We start from the raw sequence: 26,428 nt of genomic DNA, 5'->3' as shown, positions 1-26,428 counted from the left end.
TTTTGGCATCGTAGTGGTGAAATGCTGATGGCTTGAGTGGCTGTGTTTCTGACAGAGAACCTGTAAGCTCAAGCACCAGCCAGAGTAATTCCCAGTGTCTGCCTTGGTCTGGGTGTTGTACGGCTGACCCGGCAGGCAACGGAGGGTGGCACATTTGTTCTGCTGCACCCTTTTTTGAAATTTTTCTCCAGAGGTTGCATCATCTTTCTCACTGTTTCCAATTCAACTAGGTTGTCAGGTCTGAGAGATGCTTGAGCGCTGAGTGTTGACGTGCAGTATTTCTTGGGGAAAGTAGCCCAAATTTCAGACAACTTTGTTGTGATTGTGTAGTGATGATAAGCACATTACAACATCCAATGGCCGAAACAGGTTCCACGGCAGCTATTTTCACACATGGCCCATGAACAGCTGTGCATGTTGTCACTCTTGACTGCATATTTTCAGCTGATTCATGGGCATAGGGGGAAAAACTTTGCTACTTGCTTTTCTCGGTTCCGCTCGATCTCCAGACATATGCAAGCGCGTGTCCTGTTTCCCCTGCACTTGCTGCTTCTAATTTCCCAGTGCATACGGCGTCAATCCCATTGCTGCACCTGCTCGGCACACTCACCAGCTGTTTGCCCTGCGGTCGAAAAGAACTGTTCTGGAAGGTGAACAGGTTCAGTACTAGTATTTAATATCTGTATTTATGTGTCCAGCAAACCTGGCTGCGTTAAACCCAACCGTCTCCTTATATGTGTGTACTGTACAGTTATTCTAATGCTTTGACTCCTTGCGAGAATTTGTAATCTGCTGTTCATTATAGAGATGTGGTAGCATTGTAAGTGGATGAGACCATTTTGACGGACAAAGTCCTCATTAGTCCTCTGGAAGGGATTTCACCCTTGACGTGGTAAATGACTGGTGAACGTCTGCCGGTGGTGTCGACTAATTAGCTGCTTCCTGTATTTCTGTGTGGCCCAGCGTGTCTCCAGTGAAGTCTGAAAAGGACATTAAACTAGGCCAACGTGTGTAATGTGATGATGGATGGATGGAGGCAACGCTTGGTTACCCCCTCTCATCTCTGGGATGTTGCGCTGGTGGCGTCCTCTGCCAGGAGGGTAGGTGAGTAGTACCTGAAGGCCACCAGCGGCACAGCCTTTCATGTCAACAGATATGAGGTCGGGCTCATTATCGGGACGGCGAAACTGATCTGTGGCAATGCCAGGTCCAAATGAGCAGTGTAAATTAGACGGGGCAGATTTGTCTTCTATGAAGGTCAGCTAGTCCCAGATGATCTGTCATAAAATGTGTGACAGTTATGTGAAAGCATTTCATGAATGATGTGGTTCTGCTGTCCTTTTTGTGTGGATCAGTGGGTCCAGAGCAGTTAGTCTCCGACACACAGCGACCAGCACTGCAACTGCTGGTCGCTGTGCGCTTCTGCTGACAGAACAGTTTTGTATAATGCTGCATGCCATACAGTATTAATGTTGCAGTTTAGATACTGCATGTGCTACGTGTGTTGTTGTGGGTATCTTTGGGCTTGGAGAGCATGTTTTCTTCATTTATTGTATTGTAACATTTAGTTTGGTCAAAAATTGCACAGGAGCAACAAAGTTAAAACCTGAGGTGCAGGAAGTCAGTTATATCTGCAGAACCTTAAAAGTAAGATCACCTTGAAGTCAAAACAAGCATTATGTGAGTATATATGTTAATGTCTTACCTGAGGGTACTCGTGTGGCTTTCTACATTTCTTCTTGTTGGAGGTATAACCCTACCGGCTCCTCTCAAGGGGCCGGTACACCAAAACTCTCTCCTCGTTCATTCCAGCGAGAAAAGGGACAAGAAGCATTTGCTTCCCTTTGCGAATTAATATCACCTTGTTTTCTTCTCAGAGTTCAGTTTGACAGAACTTCGCCCTGCAAAATATCCAGACTCTCCAATAAGCAGCTAATTAGTGAGAGACGGGGTCGTAGTCGACCTCTCCTTCAGGTATCGATTGTTTATACCCTTGTTTATTCAAGTTCATGGTGAAATAATACAAGTGGTAGAATAGAGGCTGCAGACAATTATGCCATTGAAATGTCTCTAAGATGCAGGTATACATTCTCGTTGAAAGCCAATACATTGAGTCAAGTTTAGATAGACTTTGTGTACTAATGGAAGTAAAAAACATAATCTGATGACTGTCTGTTGAACTTCTCATATCAACCCCATTAAAGAGTTTTGAACCCAAAATCTGCTCCCACTTATTAGCTGGTTTATTGAATTGAAAACGATATGGAATCGGTGATACCTGGATTTTGGTTATCAGCTGATGCAGAGTACCGATCTGTTACCAGTGTTTAATTAATAAGCTTTGACTGGGATCATTCTTTTATGTGTGAATATTGCTCTCCTAACAAAGGCGGAAGGCAAAGCTCTCCATTTACTAGTCGGTCTACGTTCCAACCCTCACCTATGTCACGAACTCTGGGTCGTGACCGAAAGAACGAGATCTCGGATACAAGCGGCCGAAATGAGCTTCCTCCGTAGGGTGGCCGGGCTCAGCCTTAGAGATAGGGTAAGGAGCTCGGACATCAGGGGGGAGCTTGGAGTCGAGTCGCTGCTCCTTCGTGTCGAAAGGAGTCAGCTGAGGTGGTTCAGGCATCTAGTCAGGATGCCTCCTGGACACCTCCCATTAGAGGTTTTCCGGGCACGTCCAACTGGTAGGAGGCCCCGGGGAAGACCGAGGACACGCTGGAGGGATTATATCTCCCGGCTGGCCTTGGAACGCCTCGGGATCCCCCAGAATGAGCTGGAAAGTGTTGCGGGTGAGAGGGAAGCCTGGGTCGGCCTGCTGAACCTGCTGCCACCGCGACCTGACCCCGGATAAGCGGGTGATAATGGATGGATGGATGGATGGAACATGAATATAATCCAAGTGTAAGCCTTTTTCATGCAGCAACAAAATGGTGAAAAAAAACCCGGGATTTAAAATCCCAGTATATATTGTTTATAGTAAACACGTAGAATATAATTAAATAGATCGGCCTCTTCGACACCGATGCTCGATTTGAGTCGTATCGGCCAATATCAGTATTGGTGCATCCCTAGTTCAAAGAAGAAAACAATCCTATCGGGGCAGTGCAGCAAGAGGAGAATCATGGCGGAAGAGAGGAGAAACCGGCTTAGCCGTCAACAGCGAGGCAGCTCTTGGAATTGGTGACATTATGTATGAATGGCTGCTGTTTTGCTGATGGAGTAATGGCTGTGCTGTTGATGGGAGGAATGATGTGATTGTGTGATGTGAGGATTCCCTCGGCATAAGTTTCACCTCTTTCCCTGGGCTGCTTCTCATTACAGCGCCCCCATCTCACTGCCAGCACAACCGAAAGGATTATTGTAACTAGAGAGCACAATTGGCTTGGAAATTGGAGTTTGAATCTGAAGGCCATTATCCTGTTTTACATGAGTAGATGCATAGGTAAAAAATGCTTGATCCTTTTTAAAATTTTTTGGTAGAATTTAAAAAATATCTGTGAATATCAGCACCCTCCAAACGGCCACCGTTCTTTAGAAGAATACATCTAATGAGATCTATCATATATGATGGTGATGCATGGCTATTTAGGATCCACGACAACACATTTGAGTATAATTACTCTGTAAGTTATTGGTGCATGCATATAAGTGTCTCAGCTGGAGGAATAAGTAATATATTACTGGGCATTCAAGCACACAATTATGCTCCATTAGGTTAAAGTTTAACCAAAATAGCAGACGAACCTTGAAAGCCGAATAAAGTGGAAAAATAACAAAACGGGACACTTTCAAACTTAAACTCAAACACACACAAACTAAGTCGTGCTTTTGTTCCTGCTGGATCGACGTACTGTACGGGGTTAATGGAAGGAGGGTGCGACATTTTCAAGTTTGTTCCACCTTTTTAGGCCCCGCTGATTTGAGCGTGCGGGCCAGTGTCTCCTCTGGTAAAGCCAGTTGATCTCTGGGGACAGATGAGGCGGCTCCGCTCGAGGGAAATCTGCGTGCACTTCAGAGTTTATCAGCGTTGTGAAACGTACTGCTGTTAGTTTGCCAGGGAGACGAGGGCTTTGCTGGTCATGGTTAAACAGGATGTATGGAGGGCTGCGACATCATCCTTGTGTCGAGGTCATTGTGGCTAGAGGGAGACGCGTTTGTGTCGACTTGAGAGGAAATCTTTCTCCGTGGCGGCTTAGTGAGGCCTGTTGCCAAGCAGGCTGCCGTTTGTTGTTTCTTTTTCACCCGTGGTGGCCCGCACGCATTAGCTACCGCCATCATATTAAAAATGCATAATATACTGTATATACTGCACGCTTTGTGCCGAGAGCAAATCAATGACGCGAGCAGCTTTTTCATGTCTCTTTTAAAGGGTGAAAGGATATTTGAGGGAACATCACACATTCTTTTGATTAAACCAAATTCAAAAGATGTACAATGACAAAAAAAGGTATATTTGTTATAAAAAAATATAGTAGCATAACATTGTCATACCTTCTCCACAATTTCTAGAAAGGTGATTTAAAGTCTCTCTGGATTTTGTTAACACTCTAATGACACAAACTTGAGGACATGCATGCAAAACGTCTTTGCTATTGTTTCATGCTATTTCACCGCTATGAAGTTAGTCCCAAAAACATGGAAAGTAATGTTGTATTGCACCAGCGAAGGGATGGAAAATTGACTTGTCAATTGTTTAATGAGGAAGGGAACACATTGAACACATAAAGCTTGAACACTGTTAGCACTATCAAATGATCCTGCTCCCAGTCTAGTGTTCATTCCAAGAAAGAAAAAACATATCTTTTTTTCGAGAGAATATCCAGTATTTCTGAACTATTGATGATGTTCCCTGGTTCGTCATGCCCCTTCGAGGCAACACCACACCCACCCCCTCCATCAATTGTTGGCTTGGCGGTCGTGTGAATGACAGTCAAGCTGTTATGGCTTGTATAGACACTAAAACTAAAGTTACATATATAACTGCGGTTTTCTGAATTGACACTGACCAATATCTAGGCATTAACACGGCCGTAGATGGTGCTTTGATTATGGGTTTAAGTGCCCTCGATCATGAGAATTCAGCACTCTCATAACAAAGAAAGGGGAAGGGGTCTTTTAAACAAATAAATAAATAATAAGAAATAAGTGTATCCGAGTAAGCAAACAGAAATAAGTGGTTGCTTGGAAGCTGCTCAGAGACGACATGTGGTCTGAAAGGTCATGACAGGAAATGTGATGTCTGCCACCCACAACCAACACAGTATGTTGCAGTGAAACAGGCTCTGATGTCCCTTCTTGCATCTCTTGGAGCTTCGAGTCCCTTTTTTGCTGACTCACAAAACTGTTCCTGTATTGTCCCTCTTCGCTTTTCCAAATGGCCTTCCCAGCCTGAAACGAGCCGTCTGTGTTTTCTGATTGATGGTCATCACGTAACCAGAAGTGAAGTGACATTGATCAGACTCCGAGCACACACAGGGAGTCAAAGAGCCGCAGAAAGCAAGAGTCTCTGTTCGGCCTGGCGCCAAATTTGTTCGCACTATAATTACCCAGGTTGTAGCCATGCCAAGGTAGACACAAGCACACAAGAGGTGGGTGGGGGTGGGGGGGTTCACCATGGAGAAAACAAACAAATATGCACATCTCCACCAAACAATGGACTCTAAACCCTCAAGTGTTATCTGTAATGATTAGCTGGACCAGAGAGACAAGCCAAACATTTCTCGCTCATGTTACGGTGGGCTCAATCACAACCCTAGCTGAGTGCTTTTTGGTGTGCATGTACAGTTTTTCTGCTGCTCTGCATGGTGAAGACTAATAGCTTTCCTCTAGATAGGTGGCCCGTCTCCTCTGACTACTTAACTGCGAGTTTTAAATGAATCAGTAGTCTGAGCTTTGAGCCGTGTCTCTTTTAATTAACTTATATCCGTAGTGGATCAGTGGTCGGAGACACAAGGGGAATAAGCATGCCTGTTTCAGAGAGCTCAGCTGAGGTTGTATGAGAGAGGTGGGGAGGAGGTCAGATATGTAGTACGGTGGTGGTGGTGGTGGTGATGGGGGTACGGCTGCTTTTTGCTGCCTCCACACTCTAGAGCCTTTGTCAAGTTAATGGTATTCTTTATTTCTGTGTGGACTGGAGGTATTGACCAGATAATCCTTCTTTTGCAAGTATTGCAAAGCCTGCGATATTTGTCTGATATATTGATGTGGCATTAGTGTCTTTCCAATCACCTACACTGATTGATATAATCTCGGATGCTTTTCTGTCACAAAACAGCTGTACATCACGAGAGAAATGATCCATAGCGGCATTCAGTTTTCATATCCACTATAAAAGCTGTAACATGACTGTACGGTTATTTCATCCAATGAGTTTACTCACTGCTGATAATGTCAAGTTGAACCACATTGACTTAATACAATCAGAGATACCGTATTAAAGGAATTGCCCCCTGCATTATAAAATGTGCAGAAAAAAAACCTTTTTTAAAGTTAATAAATATATTGTCTCACAAATATATTGTCACACAACTTCACAATGACCATCTCTTCCAAAACTCTCATGTGCCCTGCCTTTGTAAAGTGGTGCTCTGTAAGAAAGGACTCAGAGGGGACGATGTGGGTGAGAGATAAAAAGTAAATTGCTAATGTAAATATCTCTGCTCCTGTAATCTTTTGTTGATGAGGTGATGTGACGGCCCGACGTGGAAGATTTAGTAATTCTTCTTTTCATTTGGATTGAAAGAGCATTGAGCTCTTGACTCACAGCGGCATCCGGGCATTTAAAAGGAGATGTATCCAGACGACCACGAGGGCAGCAGCAGCACTCCAATGATGGCGACTCGTGGTCTCGTTAGCAGTCATTGAGAGTGAGTGTGTCTTGCTAATGAAAGCCGACGGTCCTAATTGTTGTTCTCCGTCATTGAGTTAATGCCATGCCGTGTGCAGGAGCTCCTCTTTGTGGTGCCACTGCAGTGTGGTAGTAATAAGCATGACGCTCGTGTAGCCTAATGATAATTAGCGCTATCTGCACAATTGGGGAGGATTTCTCCCTTGAGCTCCGACACCGTTTTCAGACTGTGACTGTTTCCTTGAAGACGGAGCTCTTTTTGTTGCTCCTCGATAGGCTGAGACTGCGCTGCACTGTGTACACTCGTCCAGCTCAGAAATATCTATCTTTTATATTTATTAATTTTCTTTCACACGCGCAAAGAACACTTGCCTCGCATCCATGTCCTGATTGAGAAGCTGTTGACCTCAAAAACGCCCGTCGTTTTCTCGTCCTCATTCCACAGAGGGAGGTCAAAAAACAACAGGCCACAGAGACCCCTGCTGCCAGCTGTCTTCACGCTGCTGTCTGGCATTTGATGTGCCGGCGGAGCTTGCGGCCCTTGCATCAACTTGAAACGCACTCAACTTAACACGCTTAAGACCTGCGTTCCGTCGTGGAGACCGAGGATTGTTTGTCAGCTGTTTGTGCGAACGCCCGTTCAAAGCCTTTGATTTGATATGAAGCTGCAAGCCAGAAGACAAGCACTGTGGAGATACAAGACGTTTCCATTCTCACTATACGGTTACTCATCCTTTGCCAGCAAGCTAGTGCCCCACCGTTCTATAAATAGGACTGAGGAGATGGTGGAGAGGAGACTTTGTTGGAAAATGTATTTCCATGGAGACGCTCCTTTTGTGGCTGTGTGATCAGAGAGTCGAGCCATTGAGGAGGACAGGATTCTTGGTGAGTTTAGCAAAAAGTATGTATTTACATTACATATTGTCAGGACAGCGTTGCCATAGCAGTCTGGAAACAGCCAAATTACAACAAGTGTGTTCCTCTCTCCTCTCTGGTTGCAGATGTCTGAGTCGACTCCAAGCACTGCAGCGGCAGCAGCTTCCACCATTTTGCTTTGGAAACAACATGAAATAGGCAGCTGCATACCATTGTTTGTGAAGTTTACATCCTTCTGTCTTGCTTATTACCACCCACATGCACAGACAGTCAGACTCACAAATGCAGATTGAAATATTATTTTCTCTAAGAGCATCTGAGGCTGACCCCACTGGCAGCCTGTATGAGTCACACGCCTCACTATAATTGCGCTCCATGAGGTTGCTCTCAAAGTATGTAAAAGTGGCCACGTGTCCAGCATGTGGCAGCTATATTGCATTTTTCACTTCCCTGTTCTGCTAATGTGGGTAACGGAGTGTAACTGTGGTCTCCAGGGTATTGATTTAGGGCGGGGGCTGTTAGCCGTTCCAGTGGCATTGAAATACTAAAACAACGGCGCTCTTTCCACTGTGCAAATTAGAAGCTGATCCACTTCTTTCTGACCCAGTTATTTGTGTCTCTTCTGTGGTGTTTTGCACCAGAGCCCCATGCCTTCTCTGTTATTCGCAGAGAGAAGACAATTATCTGCTTGTCAGATAAAGGTCACCGTCCGACTTATTCCTCCATACACCCGCTGCATGGAAATAAAATGCTTGTCATTCTGCCAGACAGTAACCATGTATCAGCCCGGTTGTTTTTTTCCCAGGGAAAATAGTTGAGCAGTGATGAGGCAGAACGGCTGAGCGTAGCAGCAGAGCAGATCAGTGAAGCACCTCCAGCTGAGCTTTCAACTCGCTCTGCCAGAGCCTTTATCAACCCAGGTCCGGAGGGGAACCCTCGGGACAGCCCAACCTAAGCATGAACTGGATGGGAAGAGAGCGATGGAGGTAGAAAAAAGCAAGGGGTGAGAGGGAGGAGGGGGGGAGTTGGAGATTAGGTTAAGCGCATCTCCTTTTTCGACAGGTAATGGTAACACTATTACAAAGCTTTTTTTCTATTTTTGCCTTAGGCAACGTTTCTGAAGTTACAATGTATTAAGCTGTCTTAATAGATATTTTACACCAACATTAGGAAGACGCGAGTAATTCTCCCGGCCAGAAACCAAGGCTACAAAGTGCAGGTGGAGTTTGCTTTTGGAGGAGAGAAGAGAAGTAAATGCACAGGTTCCTGGAGCGTTTCAAAAGTCCTGGTGCTGCTGTTGCCTGGGTAACACTTTGCACACTGAAGATGTCCTTTTTCCAACAGAGAATTGAAGGTTATTCATCTCATTGTCTCCTGTTCTCTGCTTCTTATGCAAAACTGTCCAGGATACGGTACAGTTCCTGTGGAAAGCCTATTGGGTTGCTGTCTTGCACTCGTCACTTCATTCAGTCGCTTGTTTGGAAGACATGTAATGCTGCGCTGCACATGCAGTGTTCATTCAGGTTCTTGAATTATTGAATGGTCTTTGAGGCTTTTTTACTTCCTTTAATGCAACATTTAATATAAATCCTTATTATGTAAAATGTAAATGGAAGAGAGTTACTGCTGCTCAATGTTGAACTTATTTTGCATACGGTGAGTGGGAGTGTCAGATTTAGGAGCCTCATACAAACAGACTGGCATTCATTAATCAGAATAATGGCGACTGTGCACCCCAGATTCTGGTGGAGCAAAAGCTACGAGACCACTGCTGTAATGAAATCAAACTTCGGTATGATTGTGATACCTGTACTGGTATCAGCACCTGTGACGTGAGCAGGGCAGTTAAGCTTTTGACAGGTATGGTTTGCTTTAAGGTAACTACAATGAGAAAAGAAAGTCTGCAAAGGTTATACCGATTGGTCAAGGCCCTCAATGATGCTTTGCCTTGCTGATGGTAAATGTTTGATGTGAAGGAGCAGCACAGCGTGTTCCATTTGCATTAATAATGTCGAACAAACAGCTTCATAAGCAGGGCCACGATATTGCAGGTCAGCCCAGTTACTTCCTGATACGTGCAGTGGAAATGATATACAGCCCCACAAATCAAGTGTGCTATAATGAGCCGGTTTAAGAAGGACATACTGCAGGCGAAATGAGAAGCCCTTTAGCCAAGTGTTGTGGGTGGAAGCGGTGGGTTATCCGGTAGCCCCTTGACTTAAAAAATGAAGGGAAATCTTTGAAATGTAAATGTGATTCTTAACCAGCTGATAAACGTTCTAATAAAAAACACAGTTGTATTCAAATTGATCTGTGTAAGTGTTGTTATGACCCGGCTCTTAGGCAACAACAATGAGGAGACAGCAGTAGCAGTCAGGGCCAACTGGGAACACCTCGGTCCGGTGTTCCCAGTTGGCCTTAACGATCCTCTGCCACCAGGTATCTGGAAAACATGACGGACAGACTGGGAGGAAAGGTCAGGGGTCGTCGCACACACACTTATATGATATGTTGCTGTTGATATAGATGGGCAAAAGCATTGCCTGCTAGCTAGCGTGGTTGTCACCTCCAGGGTGTTCGCAGGATCATTTCTGTAGGTCACCAGATTTGTTGTAAAGAAAAAAAATATGGGGAAGAGAAAAAGTCACGGAACATATCATCAATCTACGTATTATTTATTTACATTTATCTATCGGAGCATTCACAATAATCAATCAAAAACAGCAGGTGGAGGCAACAATGTTGCTGCTACTTCGTCAAGCTTTTCAGATCTACTATGAACACACTGTCACTAACTGCACTCCTTGAAGAAAGAAATATTTTCAAATATTTGTAAAATAAAACGATTTTCATAGAGAAGCAGAGCCAAGGATCTTCAATACGCATTTGAAGGATAAATCCACAATGTCAAACTGACTCAGCAGTGAAGACAGGTTCAAAAGATAAAGTTAGAAGATAAAGCCTACAGATCCCAGTATAAAAGTGAACTACAATATCAGCTGCATGGCGACCGAGCTAGAGACAAAGTTACAGTACCGGCTCAACTTGAAGTTAAAGCTGAGCTGCAGTGTTGGGAAGCCAGTCTCCAGACTCATCCAGCAGGAGGCCAGAAGAAGTAGTGTCACTCATGTGCTGATGGTTGCACAGCTTGAGTTGGACTTACCTGCAGAGACACGGTGTATGGACAAGGTGTGGTTGTCCTTTTGTGCTCATGCAGCAGCTGTCTTTTGTTAGCAAACTGCTTCCTATTCTATAGAGACCCGCAATGTGTGAATACAGGACTGATTGCTTTTCTGCTGGCAATGTAGAATTAAAGCCACTTAGTTTGGGAACCCGACAATACTGAGTGTAAGCCACAGTTTGCTTAATATATACAACAGTTGGCTGTGTCACAGTGTTTACACCAAATTGTGTAAACACAAAATGTTGGTATTGATTGAAGATAAAATGTGCCATTTTCTGTTCCAATATTATATATTATAAATATTGTAATTTATCAAGGTTATTTATTCATATTGCATTGGGTAAGTAGGTGGTTCTTGCTATTTGTGGCTCACTGATGCTAAGGAGTGCTTGCTTTGTAATTACTACACACACAAACGGAGACCTGCAGACACGAAGACACACACACACACACACACACACACCTCTCTAATGCTCACTCACTCCGTCTCTCTCTCTCTCTCATGTGCCTGTGCTTCCTCCCCCTCACGCCTACGCTTCTACTCTCAGTACCGCTGATCATCAGCTTGAGATGAAGCAAACGGCACATTCCTTACAACATCTTTTTACATTAAAGTGTACTGTGCTGACTTTAAATCCTTTTGTCATTCCTCACTTCTTCATAGTTCAGTTCTATCTTGTATACTTTTTAAAAGCTTGTTGCAACAGGGCCTTTAAAAGTCAGTTATGTTTGTTCTGACATTTCCAGGCCATTCTGGCGCAACAATACCAGCAATGGTATGGTGTTGCTCTCTCCACCTTTCTGAGCTTTATATAGGTAACACCTGGGGCAATGAATCAGACAAATATGTTTTATGGTAGATGTCTGACTTCTTTCAAGCATTTATCGACCTCTGTGCTGCCTGCACAGCTCTCTTATTCTGTCCTAGTCTACCCTTGCTTTCCTTTCCTTTTTTTCATCTGTTCATCTGTCCCCCAGACATCTGGGGATGAAGCTGCTTTGTTGACGTATTCCATTATGAATGAAAGCAGTTTTCAGCCCGCCCATTTATCTCTGCTGCAGCAGGAGCCGCTAAGATGTCAACCTCACTCTGCACAACCCCGCCTGCCTCAATGACCCTGTTTGCGTATATGTGTGTGTCTCCGTGAATGCATGGTGGGATGTGGGTGGGATGTGGTTGCGTCACGTTTCTCCAGTGATGAATGGCGAAGGCGGTCACTGACTGTGCAGCCCTCTCCCCTTCTGTCTGGTGTATATCGGTTTGCAGTAACCCTGCAGCACGGATCCGGTCATTTCTTTGTCCAGCCTCGAAGCAAAGCTCACACAACCACCCACTTGTACGTCAACAGGCGTACACACACATGTCTGCCTGTCCTTGAGAGAAGAGGTTCACTTTTGGGTTCACCGGAAGTCTGACTGTCTAGGACGTCGTTAGTTTAAGTCCTTCACATCCCGTTGGCTGTACCTGGACAGGTTATTGCTCTATATCCTTTATATGTCTGCCTGTCATCAGGGAACATCTGGGGAATCCCTGTAACTGGATCAGTTTGCCGTAGCTGTAAAATACTTTCATTTGATAGTGGTCACTCAGCTGCCACCCCCACCCTCCCACCCAACCCCTCTTTAACCATGTGCAGGCACTGGATAAAAGGGTGTGCTTAATGTGTTGGAAATTTCATTTAACTCTCCCCTTCCCTTCTCCTATCTCACTCTCTCTCATCTCTGCTCTCTGTGGCCAGTGATTGCTAGCAGCCTCCCTCCTCACTTTCTCCATCCCTCACCCCTCCTTCGCTCTCTCCCACATCTCCCCGGGGTTGACTGCCTTTCTCCTTCTAGTAAGGGAGCTGAGAGGAATGAGCAAGGCCGGAAGAGAAACTGTGAAAGAAAGATAAGGGAATGGGCAGAGATAGCCCGAACAGAATGTGAATCACTTACATTGTACAATAGATGTTGGTTACTTTGGTCATTGAGAAGTTGCAGCGTTGCAGAGCCTTCTGACTTCAAAGAGAACACATGAGAGACATGTAATAGTATATATGTATTCAACATGCAGTATTAAATAGCTCTGTATATTTGAGGGCAAGAAGATATGGCTCTCTTTTCTATTCTATTTATCTTCTTGTTAACTCGCTTAACATGGAACAAATAGCATTCCCAAGTCTTGTTATTTCAAGACCATTTAATGCCACTGATATAATGATAATATATTTAAATTTTAAATTTAGCAATGAACTTTAATTCTTAAGAATATACAGACATGGAATTGGAATGTGGCATAAATATTTAAATATCCTAAATAAAAATAAATAAAATGAAACCACACAAATAAAATAATAAATAAAATGGACTCTCGGGCTCTGGTAACAAAAATGTGCAAGCGGTGGCTTGTGCAATGCTCAAGTCTTATAATGGGGAATAAAACCCTGATGTTTATTATGGAGTCATATTGGTGACAGTCATATTTGAACAAACATGCATATAAATACAACGGGCAATATTGAGGTAAGCCAAAAATAATAGCCATGGTCACACCATGTTCATGCACCTGCTTGAGCCCTTTGTCATATTATATCTATAACTGAGAGGCTTGTGTTTATTATTTAGCCTCAGAAGCCGTTTTGGGGTCTTTTCAGCATGTACACATCGGCTCAAGTGTCAGGTTTAGGTGTAACGTGACGAGAAACGTTTACAATATTGGACAATTGTTTTTACACAAATTTCCCCCATCTAGATTACCTGAGCTATTATTGTGTATGTGAAGTGTTGAATAATTACAGATAATTTCTCTGGTAGACGGTGCTGATAAACACGGACTGACACTTCTTTAGCACACCCACAGGCCTATTCCTCTGCATAGAGGCCCCCTTTATTTAGCATGGTCTGTGACATCTAAGATGAACCCAATCTGAGCTGTTGCATCAGGAGACATCGGAGCATTCTGGCTGCTAGCTGATGAGTCCTTTCCAGTAATTACAGCTGCTGGGGGATCACGTCAGTTCAGGCCAGGGGAATGTGCAGAGGTGACAAAATGCTAGAGTCTGACGCGGAGCTCTTGTAAACACTCCAGTATGTGTTGTTGCGGATCAGGCGGTACTCGGGTGTCAAACACATCAGACTGACAACATGTGAAGCATGACAGATGAATAGTCGGTGGGATTAGAGTTACCTGAGAAGACCTTATAGGTTTAGGACGTGTCTGTGACCCATCAAAGTCGATCAATACATACATTAGTGGCAGCCAGTGGTCGCTAATTTCTTCACTGTGACACACAAGATGTGGCTGATTGATACGTATAAAATGCCACAATTTTTCTTAACAGTGTCTTTAACATGCTCCTCGCTTGTGCCACTGTTGGAAAATACGACTGAGAATTTCCTCATGATAATAATTCAATGTTTTCCAATTGTTGCAGAGTCAGACGGTTTCACTTTAATCCAACACGTTTAAACTGCAGCAATGCCCCTATCCTTTTTTCTTTTGTATTTCTATTTTATATGGTTTAGATACATGGCTCTCCAATACCAAATCATTGAGTACATCGAGAATATTTCTGTTGATTTCTTACTTTTTGTAACTGATAAAGACCGTTTATTTAACGTTCCGTATGAAAATGTATAGGTGTTAACGCTGTAAAACATCAAGCTAGTTAGATTTTGTAATTGAAAAAAAAATAAAGGGATTTTTATTGTCCATTATTTATTATTGTCTGTTAGTCATTGACACAGTTTATTGCCCAGCCCTTCTGTGACTTATAAAGAACTAAACATATCTCACCCTGTCCACATTGTGGGAGGCTTTCCTGTTTGTTACATTTAAATTGCCGCTTTGCCAGCAGGAAATAGGTCAGCCTCCTCACCTGTGTGTTGCTTATTGTGTTTGTCCACAAAGAGGAGCAGTTGTCAGCTGGTGCCTCTTGTATCGGGAGAATTAGGTGGTGGGTCTTGAGTGTGCGTACATTCTGGAGGATTCTACCGTGTGTGTGTGTGTTGTGGTTGGTATCGAGAGAGAGCAGTTGTATTCCTCTGTGGCAATCTAATCAACAGAAATAGACGGGGAACGTCCTTTGCTGCTGGTGCAGAAACAACTCATATATGTCAGCTGGAGCATGTGGTCACATTTGTGAATAACATTAAAGCTTGTGAATCATTAAACCCCTAGCTTTGACTTTGTAACGCTTTTTATTGTTAAACACATTTCAGTCCAGTTGCACATGAATGTGTGTGTGCGTCTGAAGCAGTTGGGTCTGCTCGCCTCTCCCGCTCAGACAAAAGAGACTTAATTGCTCAGAACAGGCAGCACAGGTTTCTTCTGTGTTTACCAATCGGTGGGAATGTCATCGTTTTATTTGTCTATTCTATTTGAATATGTATTGTATCCTTACCATGTGATTGTGCAATAAAAAAAATACAGTATTTGATGTATGACATGACATACAGAATTCTTCTATTATATTTGGTTTCTTATTAATGTTGTGCTGTTTTCTTTTCCTCTCATGTTAGCCTCACAGTTATTTCACAATAAGTAAAACCTGCAGTGTTTTTTAAATGGTAGCATATTGACCCATTCAGACATATTATTTTGGTAAATGTATTGCCGCAGCTTGAATTTGCTGCCAGAATGAAAATGAGTCATTTTGGTTGTTTGGCAGAGAACTAGCATCAGTAAATTCCCACATTACAGCGTCAACAATTTGACGAAATGGTAGTTTCTCCTCCACAGTATAGCAGATCAGAGGAGAATCTCTTGGCAGTTCATGGACACTTTTTATAGTCCCTTGAGTCTTGAATACAGGCCTCTCCTATGAGTTGATGCTGTAAGTCTAACTTGGCAAAGATAATGAGGAGGCAAATAATTCTGCTGTATCATGCTGTCTTAGAACCACGGTCCATTATCTTATCTAATGTTGAAGACACTCTGTTCAAAAGCTCCAGGCCACGCCAATCAAACACAATAACAATGCTTTTTATCAAATGTCCTCAACAGTTCAAGAGTTACTTCTGCTCGTTTGCGGAGCTGGAGGACATAATAAGTGTCATCAGTGCTAGTTCTCCCAGTACCTCGGCAGGGAAGCTCATGTCTGAGGTTGACCTGTGCTGAACCTTAATAGGCTGAGAATAGCCTATTACTGTGAGAGGAACTGCAGACCTAATTTACCCTCATGTAAATTGTTCCTTGTGTAAAGATATATTCTGTTACCACTGGAAAAAAAATTAAATGGACATATATATACATACATATATATATATATATATATATATATATGTATGTTTATTTGTTATTTACTAATGCTGAAAGTTGTTAAAAGAAAGGTATTTGTGAGCGTTATACCGGTGTTAAGCCCACATTTATTTATATAGGTTGGAGCTCTGCTTGCAGAAAGGACACACAGCAAATATGTAATTAGACAATTACTGATAAACCGAGGCTCTCCGTGCCCCCAACCTTATTATAGGCTGTTTCAGTGATTACTATTGATTAATTAACGCATAGCTTACATTTACCGTCAGCACGGTGGCTGAGTGGATAACTGTGGACGTCACAGCTTGAATCCAGTGTGTTATTCCAGCAACCTGTCCTGGGTGTACAAAGCCTCTTCAAGCCAATGCATGATGGGAAGGACTTCAGCCTCGATGGAAGGATAGCTTATATTATAAACCAATTTATGAAGCAATTCATTAAATGTATTCACTGAATGATAATTTGACATTTTGGGAAATAAGGGTTGTTGGCTTTCTTGCGGAGGTGAGAAGATGTAATGCTACTACCATGTTTATTGGTGAGCTTTAGAGGTGTCGTTTCCTCATGTTCTCAGCCTTTGTGCTAAGCTAAGCTAACTGGCTACTGGTTGTCACTTCATATTCACCGTACAGTCATAATGAGTATGGTGAATATGAAGTGACAACCAGTAGCCAGTTAGCTTAGCTTATGTGAGGATATATATCCTCACATTTGACTCTCAGCAAGAAAGCAAGTATAGGTGTCAAACTATCCCTTTCTATTAGACATTTAATCCCAATTTTGTGCAAAACATGATTGAGAAAAATGTATTGAGTTTTGGCTCAATCAGAAGAACTAAGTAGTTAAAAACACTCTTTGCAAACCTGTTATTTTAATGCAGGTGAGAAGAAAACAATATTTGCATGTTTTCTGGTTTGCACCTGCACACATTTTTTAAACTCTGTTTAGCACGTGCAGATTTTGGATCTGAGTAAATCAGGTAACTAACTGTTTAATTTTGGACGCCTCCTAAATGCACTGGTGATGGTGGATGGTTTTGAAAATGTAATCACGTCTGACCTTTCTGGTTGTTATTGCTCACTGTAGAAAGCCGGGAGCAGATTTGTGGAGTGTTAAGTTACAGGCTTGTTTTCTGAAAGTGTCTGTGGTCTCACTCTCCTAGAGGCAAAACAAGCCCAAATACATGGGTCTAATATGAGTGGTTTATGAGCTGTACTAGCTGTTGTTCAGTGGGCGCAGTCAAGGTGCTCTCTGTGTTTTATAATGGGAGAGCTACCCACTTTATCTCCATCTTATCTTTCCTCAGTGAGAGCTGCGAGGCAGGGAACATAGTGCATACACTAACTTGAAGGTTGAATTATTTTAGTAATTCTAGTCTACAGTGACACACACACACACACACACACACACACACACATCCTCACAAATGTGCATATCCAGAATAATCAAAGCAACTGTATTGTGTGCTTGCTTTTCCTCTCATATGACAACAGTCGCCTTGCAATCAACCTAATTGATATGACTGAATACCTCGCTGCTTATCCTGTTTTATTAATGGACTAAGGAGCAGCTGCAGGCTGGTCAGCTCTTTCTTCTCTGATTGACGGTCACAGCAGCAGAGGCTGCCTCCCCCCCAGTGTACATAAGAAGCTTGATAGCGCGACTGTTTTGCACGCACAGCTCAGACCACACGGTGTGTTGGAAAATAGCTGCAGAGAGTAAATTGCCCTGGCCTGTGTTGGGAATAGAAAAGAATACTATCACTTTCATGCCTCATTGTTTTAAGCCTCTTTTCAGATCATTGTAACGTACTGTGGGTCCTGATGGTGCACTGTTGTGAAAATAGCACGAGGTTTGCTATTTTCTACTTTATTGCGAATATCCCAAACACTTTGTTTCCACGTGGCGCTAACCATGATGCTCCCCAACTTGTTAATTTTTGACTGTTTGTGTCTTGTGTCTTCAGCAGGAGGTACTGTCTGCTCCTTTCACCCGTCAGACTGTCAGGAGAGCACATGGCCTCCGGCCTGCAGCCCACTCCACACTCTTCACCCAGCCTCCCACTGCCCTGTCTCCACAGGTTAGTGTGTGTGTGTGTGTGTGTGTGTGTGTATATGTGTGTGTAAAAGTTGTTTCAAAGGGATTGAAAATACCATGTCATTTTCATTTTTGGACATTATTGATTATTGTACCATCCAGCATCTAGAACAGATCCATATTGATTAGAGCTAGTTGGATGTGTGTGTCTGGCTCATTGATGTGGACAACGCGTCAATCCAAAGCTTTTTAATACATTAACTGCAGCGAGCACTAGCATCGTCAGCGCTATCGAAGGCCTTCATTACTCTATTGCAGTTTTTAAAGTAATTTGTAAAGTCAGGATATTGTTGTGTCATCATCTCCAATTGTTTTAAATGTCTGATCAATATCGGCCTATTTGATATTGGCGGTCATTCTGCCTTAAGAAGCTGCCAACTACGCAAACAGACGTCAGAGGCGATGGATACTTTCATTACGCTGTGACCTTTTTAAGTGCTGAAAGACCGAAACTCTGTGCTAAACCCCATATTCAGCAAAAAAAGTTTCTGTTGGCAGCCTCAGTTTCAATGTGTTTTTGGATTGATATCGACGGCTACAACACCTGTCATTCAAATCCGATTGATCCTCCACCACGTGTCCCTCTTTTGGCTAGAATTAATCTGTTGTTTTTCCAGTGATTAGCATGCAAGGCCTATTATGGCGAGACTCCTTTGAAGGTTGGTGAGGTCGCAGTGCGGCAGCCTTTTAATAAAGCCATTACCAGAAGAAATCTATTCAAATGTATTCACAAATCACGCTATTCAAAGCAGCCTCTCCGCTGGGGCGTTGTTACTTTGATTCAGTGTTGACATGAAGCGGCGTGTGCTGCCATATGATGCCAGCTTCCCACCAAACCTTAATACGGCTTGCAAATCAACACTTTGACAAATTCGTATTTGGATTCTAAACACCAGCAAGTTTTGCAAATGAAATGTGGCATATAACAATTGAGAACAAGGTGTGTGTGTGTGTGTGTGTGTGTGTGTGTGTGTGTGTGTGTGTGTGTGTGTGTGTGTGTGTGTGTGCGCGTGTGCGCTACACAATAATTAGTAATTAATAATTAGTGCTTCATGAGGGAGTGTTTTATTTTTTCCTAAATCAACTCAGTCAAATATGTCACATAAGTTGTGCAGATGTTTAATACACCAGTCACTGCCTGGCACGCATGGCGTGTTTAAATTGAAATTTGTTATCTGATAAAATAATGAGTTTGTGTTATTGTGTGCGTGTCCTCTTTCTGAGCCAAGTAGTGTGACGCCAATGCAAAAAAACATTTCTTCTTCAGGTATAATTGACTATTGCCATCTGTTGTTGAATCACATGGTGGTGCAATCCAGCAAGCGTTGGATTTGTCTCTCTGCAGTGTTGTGTTGCAGAAACGGAGCAACAAATTGTTGAAAGTACTCTAATGTGGGGTTTTCCACACTGTAGTGTAGTAGTAGTCTGAAGGCTTGTGTGGTTTAGAACAGATGCAAAATAACAAAAATACAGTAATATCCTTTCATTGTAGATCTCACCTGGAATCTACATCATGTGTGAAGTGACATACTTAGCCTTAACTGTACAATATATCTTTTTTTTTTAAATAACTATCTTTGGATTTTGCTAAATTAAATTAGAATTAGCTGACCATGTTGATTTAGTGGCCTCTTCTGGGCTTTTGATCATATCACATCATCTTCATCATCAGATTAGCTTTTTTTTAATATCTAGATTTTAAAGACGTATTTGTCACATACAGTGTAATTCAGATCTGGCTAATCTGCAACAATTCATATTACAACATACAATAGTAAAAAAAAGCTTTAGATCAGCGGTTCTTAAACGTTTCAAACCGTGCACCACTGTGTACTAAGCAGAATATCTGAAGAAGCACCCCCCAGTGCAGGTACCAACACTGCAACAAGGAAAGATCACCTGGCCCACACAGCCTTTGTGGTTCCTCTGGCCCGGGGACAGTCTGTACCAAACTCGCCGAGTAACACTTCGCAGCTCAACTGCAGTCTCCTTCTTCAGCATTGAAAGGTTTGTCTGACTCTGAACTGTCAGAACCAGCATCGTCACTTCCCTCCTTGACTGCTTTTTTGAGACTTTGTAGCCATTCCATAATCCCACTAGTTCTGCCTTCACCAACTACTGAGGAGTCTGGATCCCAGTGTGCTTAGCCAGTGCTAGCGTTAGTGTACAACACCTCCTCCCCACGCCCTCTACCCTTATGCTGTGTTCAGTCACCCTATTAGCGACACAGCAGCAGGCTATTTTCAATGGAAGCTGTTGACACGAAGCAACACACTGATGTCCAACAGTAGTTGTCAAATGTCACCTCACGTCACATGCACATTATTTTATTTATTACTAAAATGTTTAAATAATTGTCAACTCATTTTTACATTATTCAGTTGTGATTTGTGTGTGCAATAAATACCTCTGATTATGGTTACTTGTGAATTAACTTGGTTCCGACATGGTGTTACTTAAGGATTAGTACAACACTGTTCTCAGGTTCAAGGTGTCATATCAGCGACCTTCCAAAAGAACATGACAACCAGATCATAAGATCTGGCAGAAGGACTCCTCCAACTTGGCTTGGTCAGACCACAACTCTTTGCACTTGGTATTTCTGTGAGTACGGTCCAGCTATAATCCAATGAAGCAGGAGGATTATGTTAAAAAAGATCAGCTCATCATTTAATGCTCTCGGGCCCACCAACAAGCTTGTGCGGAAATGAAAATGTTATGATGAGAAGAGGATCTTTGTTCCTTGAGTGCTTGCAATCCTTCGACTATGGATCGCAGTGCATTAGCTCATCCTCTTTTACTTCTGTGTCATTATGTGTCATTGGGTTGTATGAAATGGAGAAGGCAGGCACAGGTTTGCACAAGGTGGGGACGGCTGTTCAGTGAAAAAGTAGCAGCGCTTTTCCTCGGGCTGTGTTTACTTTTCACTGCAACAGGCCACTCTGCAGGACATGGGGGGGTGTTGGTGAAAGAGAACAGAGGAAATGTGTACATTGTTTCTGCTGCTGGGAAGTCAAAACATCAGCTGTGGGTTATCCTAGCAAGGCCTTGTTCACAACGGGGTGAAACAACAGAGCTGAGAGGGAGCTGGTCGATAGTCCCGAGTGTCCCGCTCCCTGCCTCCTGGCCTCCGGAGGGAGAGCTGTTTGTTCAGAGGACTGGGGGAGGGAGGAGACGTGGGAGGTTCAGCAGGGAGTGTTTGCCTTGCCAGGGCTTGTTGCCTCTAGTAGGTAGGGACACTGTCATAACTGCAGTAGAAGCAGTGTACTTAAGCAGTGGAATGAAATACAGGAGGCATAGAGATGTTAGTCTTGCAAACATTGTCAACAACCATTTGTGTACTGCATTGTTTTCTCCCCATGTTCCACTATTTTCCATTTCATTGGCATTCCTCTTCCTTGCTCCTGCACTGCTGCAGTACAGACACTTGTGCTGTACTTGGCTAAGCCAGCGCCCTCCTGTCCCTCCTCCTCCTCCTCCCTTTTGCTCCTTGGCATCCATCAGTTTAGCTGCAGCGTCCCATGGGCCCTGATGGGTCGAAGCGATACACACACACACACACACACACACACACACACACACACACACACACACACACACACACACACAGCCGTTCTCAGCAGCACTATTCATGCATGGACCTCTCGACCCATCTGCGACTCAGCTCCTACAGATGGGAGTCGAAGGCAATTTGGAGAAGTTGACAAATGTCACACCGAAAAATGAATGGAGAAGTCTGAAACTATGAGGAAACGATTTGTTGGTTCCTCACTGGAAACTTTCCAGTTTATACACTTGATGTTACTCAATGTGTAATAGTACGCAAGAGAAACATCGCAGGGTACATTGGTGGAGGGATTGAAGGTAAGACGGATGGAAAAGGAGGAGCATGATGTTAACATAAGCAACAAAAAGGCCAAGCGTTGCCAGCTGCATTGTGGGCCAGTCGACGTTGAAGTGTTGTTGACGTAGTTTAGGCTGTTAAATATCACTGTTTCATTTATTTTTAAAGATGGTCCAGAAGAGGGTAAACCAAAAATATATGACTGATTGCCGCTTCACTGCTGAAAGAAGTTGAGACCAGCTCAACTTTGATGTGTTGGGCGTCACATGTGCCGCACAGCGACAACTGTTGGGTGTCAGTCTGTTGCTTCATGTCACGGGCTTCCATTGAAAATAGCCGGCGACTGTGGACTCAGCAGAAGGGTCGGGCGTGGGGAGAAGTTGTTGCGACTGCAGTCTGCAGAGCTCTTGAGCAAGTCCCACTTGACAGGCACTTTGAACCTGTTCCCTGCCTCATGTCTTCACCAAGCCTGTCTATGTCAGCAGGAGCGATCTTTTTTCCTAACAAAGCATCAGCCCCGTCATGTAATGTTTCTCCTGAAGGCAGGACAGACGTTGATCCGCCAAAAAAATAACAATGTTCAGTCAGTTTAAGTGTTTTTTTGCTCTTTCCTCTCTCAATTTGGAAAATCACACACTTTCCAATCTCTGTCAGGTGTGTGTAGCAGAATGAGCTCATCATGCAGACTAGCGTCGGTGTGAAGGGAAATGGCCACTTACGAAAAAACAATGGCTGCTGTTTTCTCCAGGATGCAGGTGTGTTATGAAGAGAACCATGTTGCTCTGTTAAAATGATGCATTGAACTGCCGAGTCCCCTTGAACTTTTTTTAGAGTACATCTCTCTTTCTCTCTGTGTGTGTGTGTGTGTGTGTGTGTGTGTGTGTGTGTGTGTGTGTGTGTGTGTGTGTGTGTGTGTGTGTGTGTGTGTGTGTGTGTGTGTGTGTGTGTGTGTGTGTGTGTGTGTGTGTGTGTGTGTGTGTGAGTGTGCGTGTGTTTCCTTTTTACGGCATCATGTCAAGAGTTTGTGCCATAAATATTAATAGGAATTTTATTCATGTAGCTCTTTTTTTACATTACTCACAATGTCCAATCTAATTTTGTTCGGATATTCCTGGAATATCAAAAAAAACTGATATCGACTGACTGTTCTCGTTTCCTCAGGCTTAACGTCACCTTTTTGAAGTGTCATTATAATCATGCGTAATCACACACAAACACACTCTCATAAAGTCACTACATCTGAGCTGTAAAACACTTTATTTGCCTTCCTTGTCACAGGAATGTTTTCTTCAGAGATTAGCCATACTAACATTTTGTTTACGCAATTTGAAATTACAATTGAAGGAAGAGACATGTATCACACCCTCAGCCTACAGTCCTCTCCATTTGACCTGCTTCTCAGTCCTCACTGGCAGTGTCCAGTGGATATAGAGTAGAGAGCCCACATGTTGAGGTGTGTCCAACTCATCCCAAAGGCTTACAATGGAAGCTGCTTGTGCAGAAGCCTTCTGATTGTCCTGACTCTCCCGGAGGGGCAGGAGTGAGCTTTTATTTTCTTTCTCTTTTCATGGTTGTCGGGGGAAAATAAAAAGTTAGTGTTGTTTACAAAATTGCACCACTGCTTTTAACATATGGATTTTCCAAAGTTCACCCACCAAAATGCCTTCTATTCAATTTCAATTCAGTTTATTTTGTATAGCCCAATATCACAAATTACAAATTTGCCTCAGAGGGCTTTACAATCTGTACACATACGACATCCCTGTCCCAGGACCTCACATCGGATCAGGAAAAACTCCCCAAAAATAACCTTTGACAGGGAAAAAAGGGAAGAAACCTTCAGGAGAAAATCCACTTGCAGAGTTGTTCCGCTTTGATTAACTCAACAGTCAATTGAGATGTTGCTAAAAGAAGTCATGTATAATTATCTGTTTTGAGTGGCAATGCAAAGTGAAGTCAAAACAATTGACTGTTATCAGATTTGATAGGAGATGAAACAAAAAGCTCAGCCCAGTCTTAATGTATCCAAACTGCTCTTTGTGGCAATGCTGTGCGAAAGAAGTGCAATAATAAATACTTGTCATTTAGTTTGTTGCTTTCAAATCAAATTGATTATACCATCACGACACAATTAAACGTGAGGATTAAAACTGCCTGCAAGGCTGTTACCAACACTGCATCTAATAATATTATTGATCTATTTGTGTGTGTCTGTGTGTTGGTGCCTTTCACAGATATTCCACAAAAGAAATTGCATGAAAAGAAGATCTATTGAGATTCTTATTTCTGTTTATATTTTCAGTCTGAGGGTCTGCAAGGTGAAAGACGAGTGTTTTGTGGATCCCATATGAAATAATCCCCACTCGTGAAGTTTCAGAACACAGACATGAAGACGTTATGGTTACAACTTTTAATTTCGATCACGACAATCTTTCATGAAGTTCAAGAGTTTCAAGAGTCTAGTTTATAACAATTGTCGGATCTGGACTTGATCACAAAATCCATTAAAAGAATTTCAAGAAGAAAGCAGATTTCCTTTCAGACATTTTCCATCTGTTTGAGCAAACCCATTGTTTGTGTTCACACCTTTTTAAAGTTTTATCGATTGTGCTTGGCGAGTCATCATTACTGTGTCAAAGTTGATGTTAGTCTTAAAAGAACAACCAGGAATTCCTGAAAAACTGGTCCGTCTTTGTCTTCCTTGGATATCTGTGACGTCTCAGTAGAGATGGAGAACATCCATTCAGTTTAGCACCTAATGACCAGGTTGTATCCATGACACTATATAGTATAATAAAGTAAATTGTAAGTAGTCTCATAAGTAGAATCACATCATTAGAATATGGTATTTATGGGAGTCTTATTTTATACCCCCCCCCAAATGAAATCCATATCACCAAATACCAATGGGTTTAAAGGTGGCTAAAAAAGGTGGCTCAACTAGATTTGCTCGAATCTGATGGGGATACTTCGGTGCCCTTGCCTGAGCTCATTCGCAACATCCCAGCTCGACTGACTCCTGCAAGAGGGGAAACGGCAGGAACAATGTCAGTGGGGGGTCGGGCCCTTGAGAGAGATGGCAAAATGAAATCACATTGGAGGTTTCGAGGAGGAAAGGCGGCGCAGCGGACATCATTCTGGTGATGAGGATTAAGATATTCTGAATGGAAGCACGAAGGACACGAGATACGGTGACTGTGTATTCAGAGCATTGGGGAGCACACTTCAAGTTAAGGTCATGATGTCATTTAGGGGAGATGAAAGGGCAGAGATGAGAGGAAGAGCTAGAGGCGAGATAAGAGTGGATGGGGGTGATCTTTAACGTCATCATCAGCCATGCGTTCTGATCCGGCATTAATACCAGCTGACTTAATTAGACACTACTCAGTTGTTTGGGGTTCTTTTCGCCTATGTGGTCTGTGAGTCAGGGGGCTGTGTTTGTTGTGGCTCCCAGATTGACCCAGGACCCTTTTGAGACGTGAAAGACTACTCTGGAGAATACTATGAAAATCATACTCTGAACAGTCTTCCACCAATAATCAGCATTAAGTATACAGTCAAGTCCATACCGACAGGATTGTGTCACAAATAGGGCTGTGGTCAAGGCAGGTGTATCTTCTGCTGACCGAGGAGTAAAGCTTTGGTCTCTCTAAGAAGTGGTACAGCAAAGTCCAATTGAAAGGGGTAGCGCTTGAAGCTTGTTGGCGCTTAATAGGCCTAAACAAGCTAACGCTATCAGTTACAATGGTTCTGTGAGCTAGCACGGTCGCTAATTGGACAAAAAGTACACGCAGTTTATTAAAGAGACATATTTGAACCTTCGACTTCTGTCTCATAACTTTGTGGATATTATGCCACACTGATGTAAAAATGGAATTTATGGAAATACAGTAACATCTGAGCATGACCCACTTTTAGTTTTCACTTTAGCTGTTTTGCATGTCCCGCTTTGATTTGACTCAAACAATGTTGTTGCCACTAGGATAAATGCCTCCTGAATGTAAACTGTAAGTATATCTTCTATCTATTTCTTATCTTCTTATCTTGTATCTACTTGTCAGTATTTGGAGTTGAAGTCAAGATGAGTTACTCTAGATTCTACTCTGTAAGCCAGGTACTATGAATACATTTTACTACTTCTGTGTGTAACTTAAAATATGGATTTACTGCTGCCCCCTTGGCTCTAAATGTGAAACACTCCTACACTACTCCATTTTCAAACTAGCAGCCACTGGTTCAGTTGTATTTGTTATATTCTCTCTGTAGAGTGAGGGTTTTTTTTGGTTGTTGTTGTTATTATTCAGAAGAGGCAAAGATGTAAAATACCGACTGACC

General features: G+C 42.9%; 1 protein-coding gene across 2 annotated transcripts in view; it reads left to right on the top strand.

The window, feature by feature from the left end:
* mcu (mitochondrial calcium uniporter) overlaps nt 1-26,428 on the top strand; it is a 48,275-nt gene that overhangs the window by 4,473 nt on the left and 17,374 nt on the right. The window contains exon 2 of one of the 2 annotated variants that reach the window (XM_034551860.1): nt 18,122-18,232. In XM_034551860.1, the coding sequence (XP_034407751.1) occupies nt 18,122-18,232 (111 nt within the window). Of the gene's footprint in view, nt 1-18,118; nt 18,233-26,428 lie in introns of both variants that reach the window. The other variant, XM_034551859.1, reaches the window with a different exon arrangement.

This window comes from Cyclopterus lumpus, chromosome 15 (assembly GCF_009769545.1).
Source record: "Cyclopterus lumpus isolate fCycLum1 chromosome 15, fCycLum1.pri, whole genome shotgun sequence".
Classification (NCBI taxonomy): Eukaryota; Metazoa; Chordata; class Actinopteri; order Perciformes; family Cyclopteridae; genus Cyclopterus; species Cyclopterus lumpus.
This window is presented reverse-complemented; position numbering and strand designations above follow the sequence as displayed.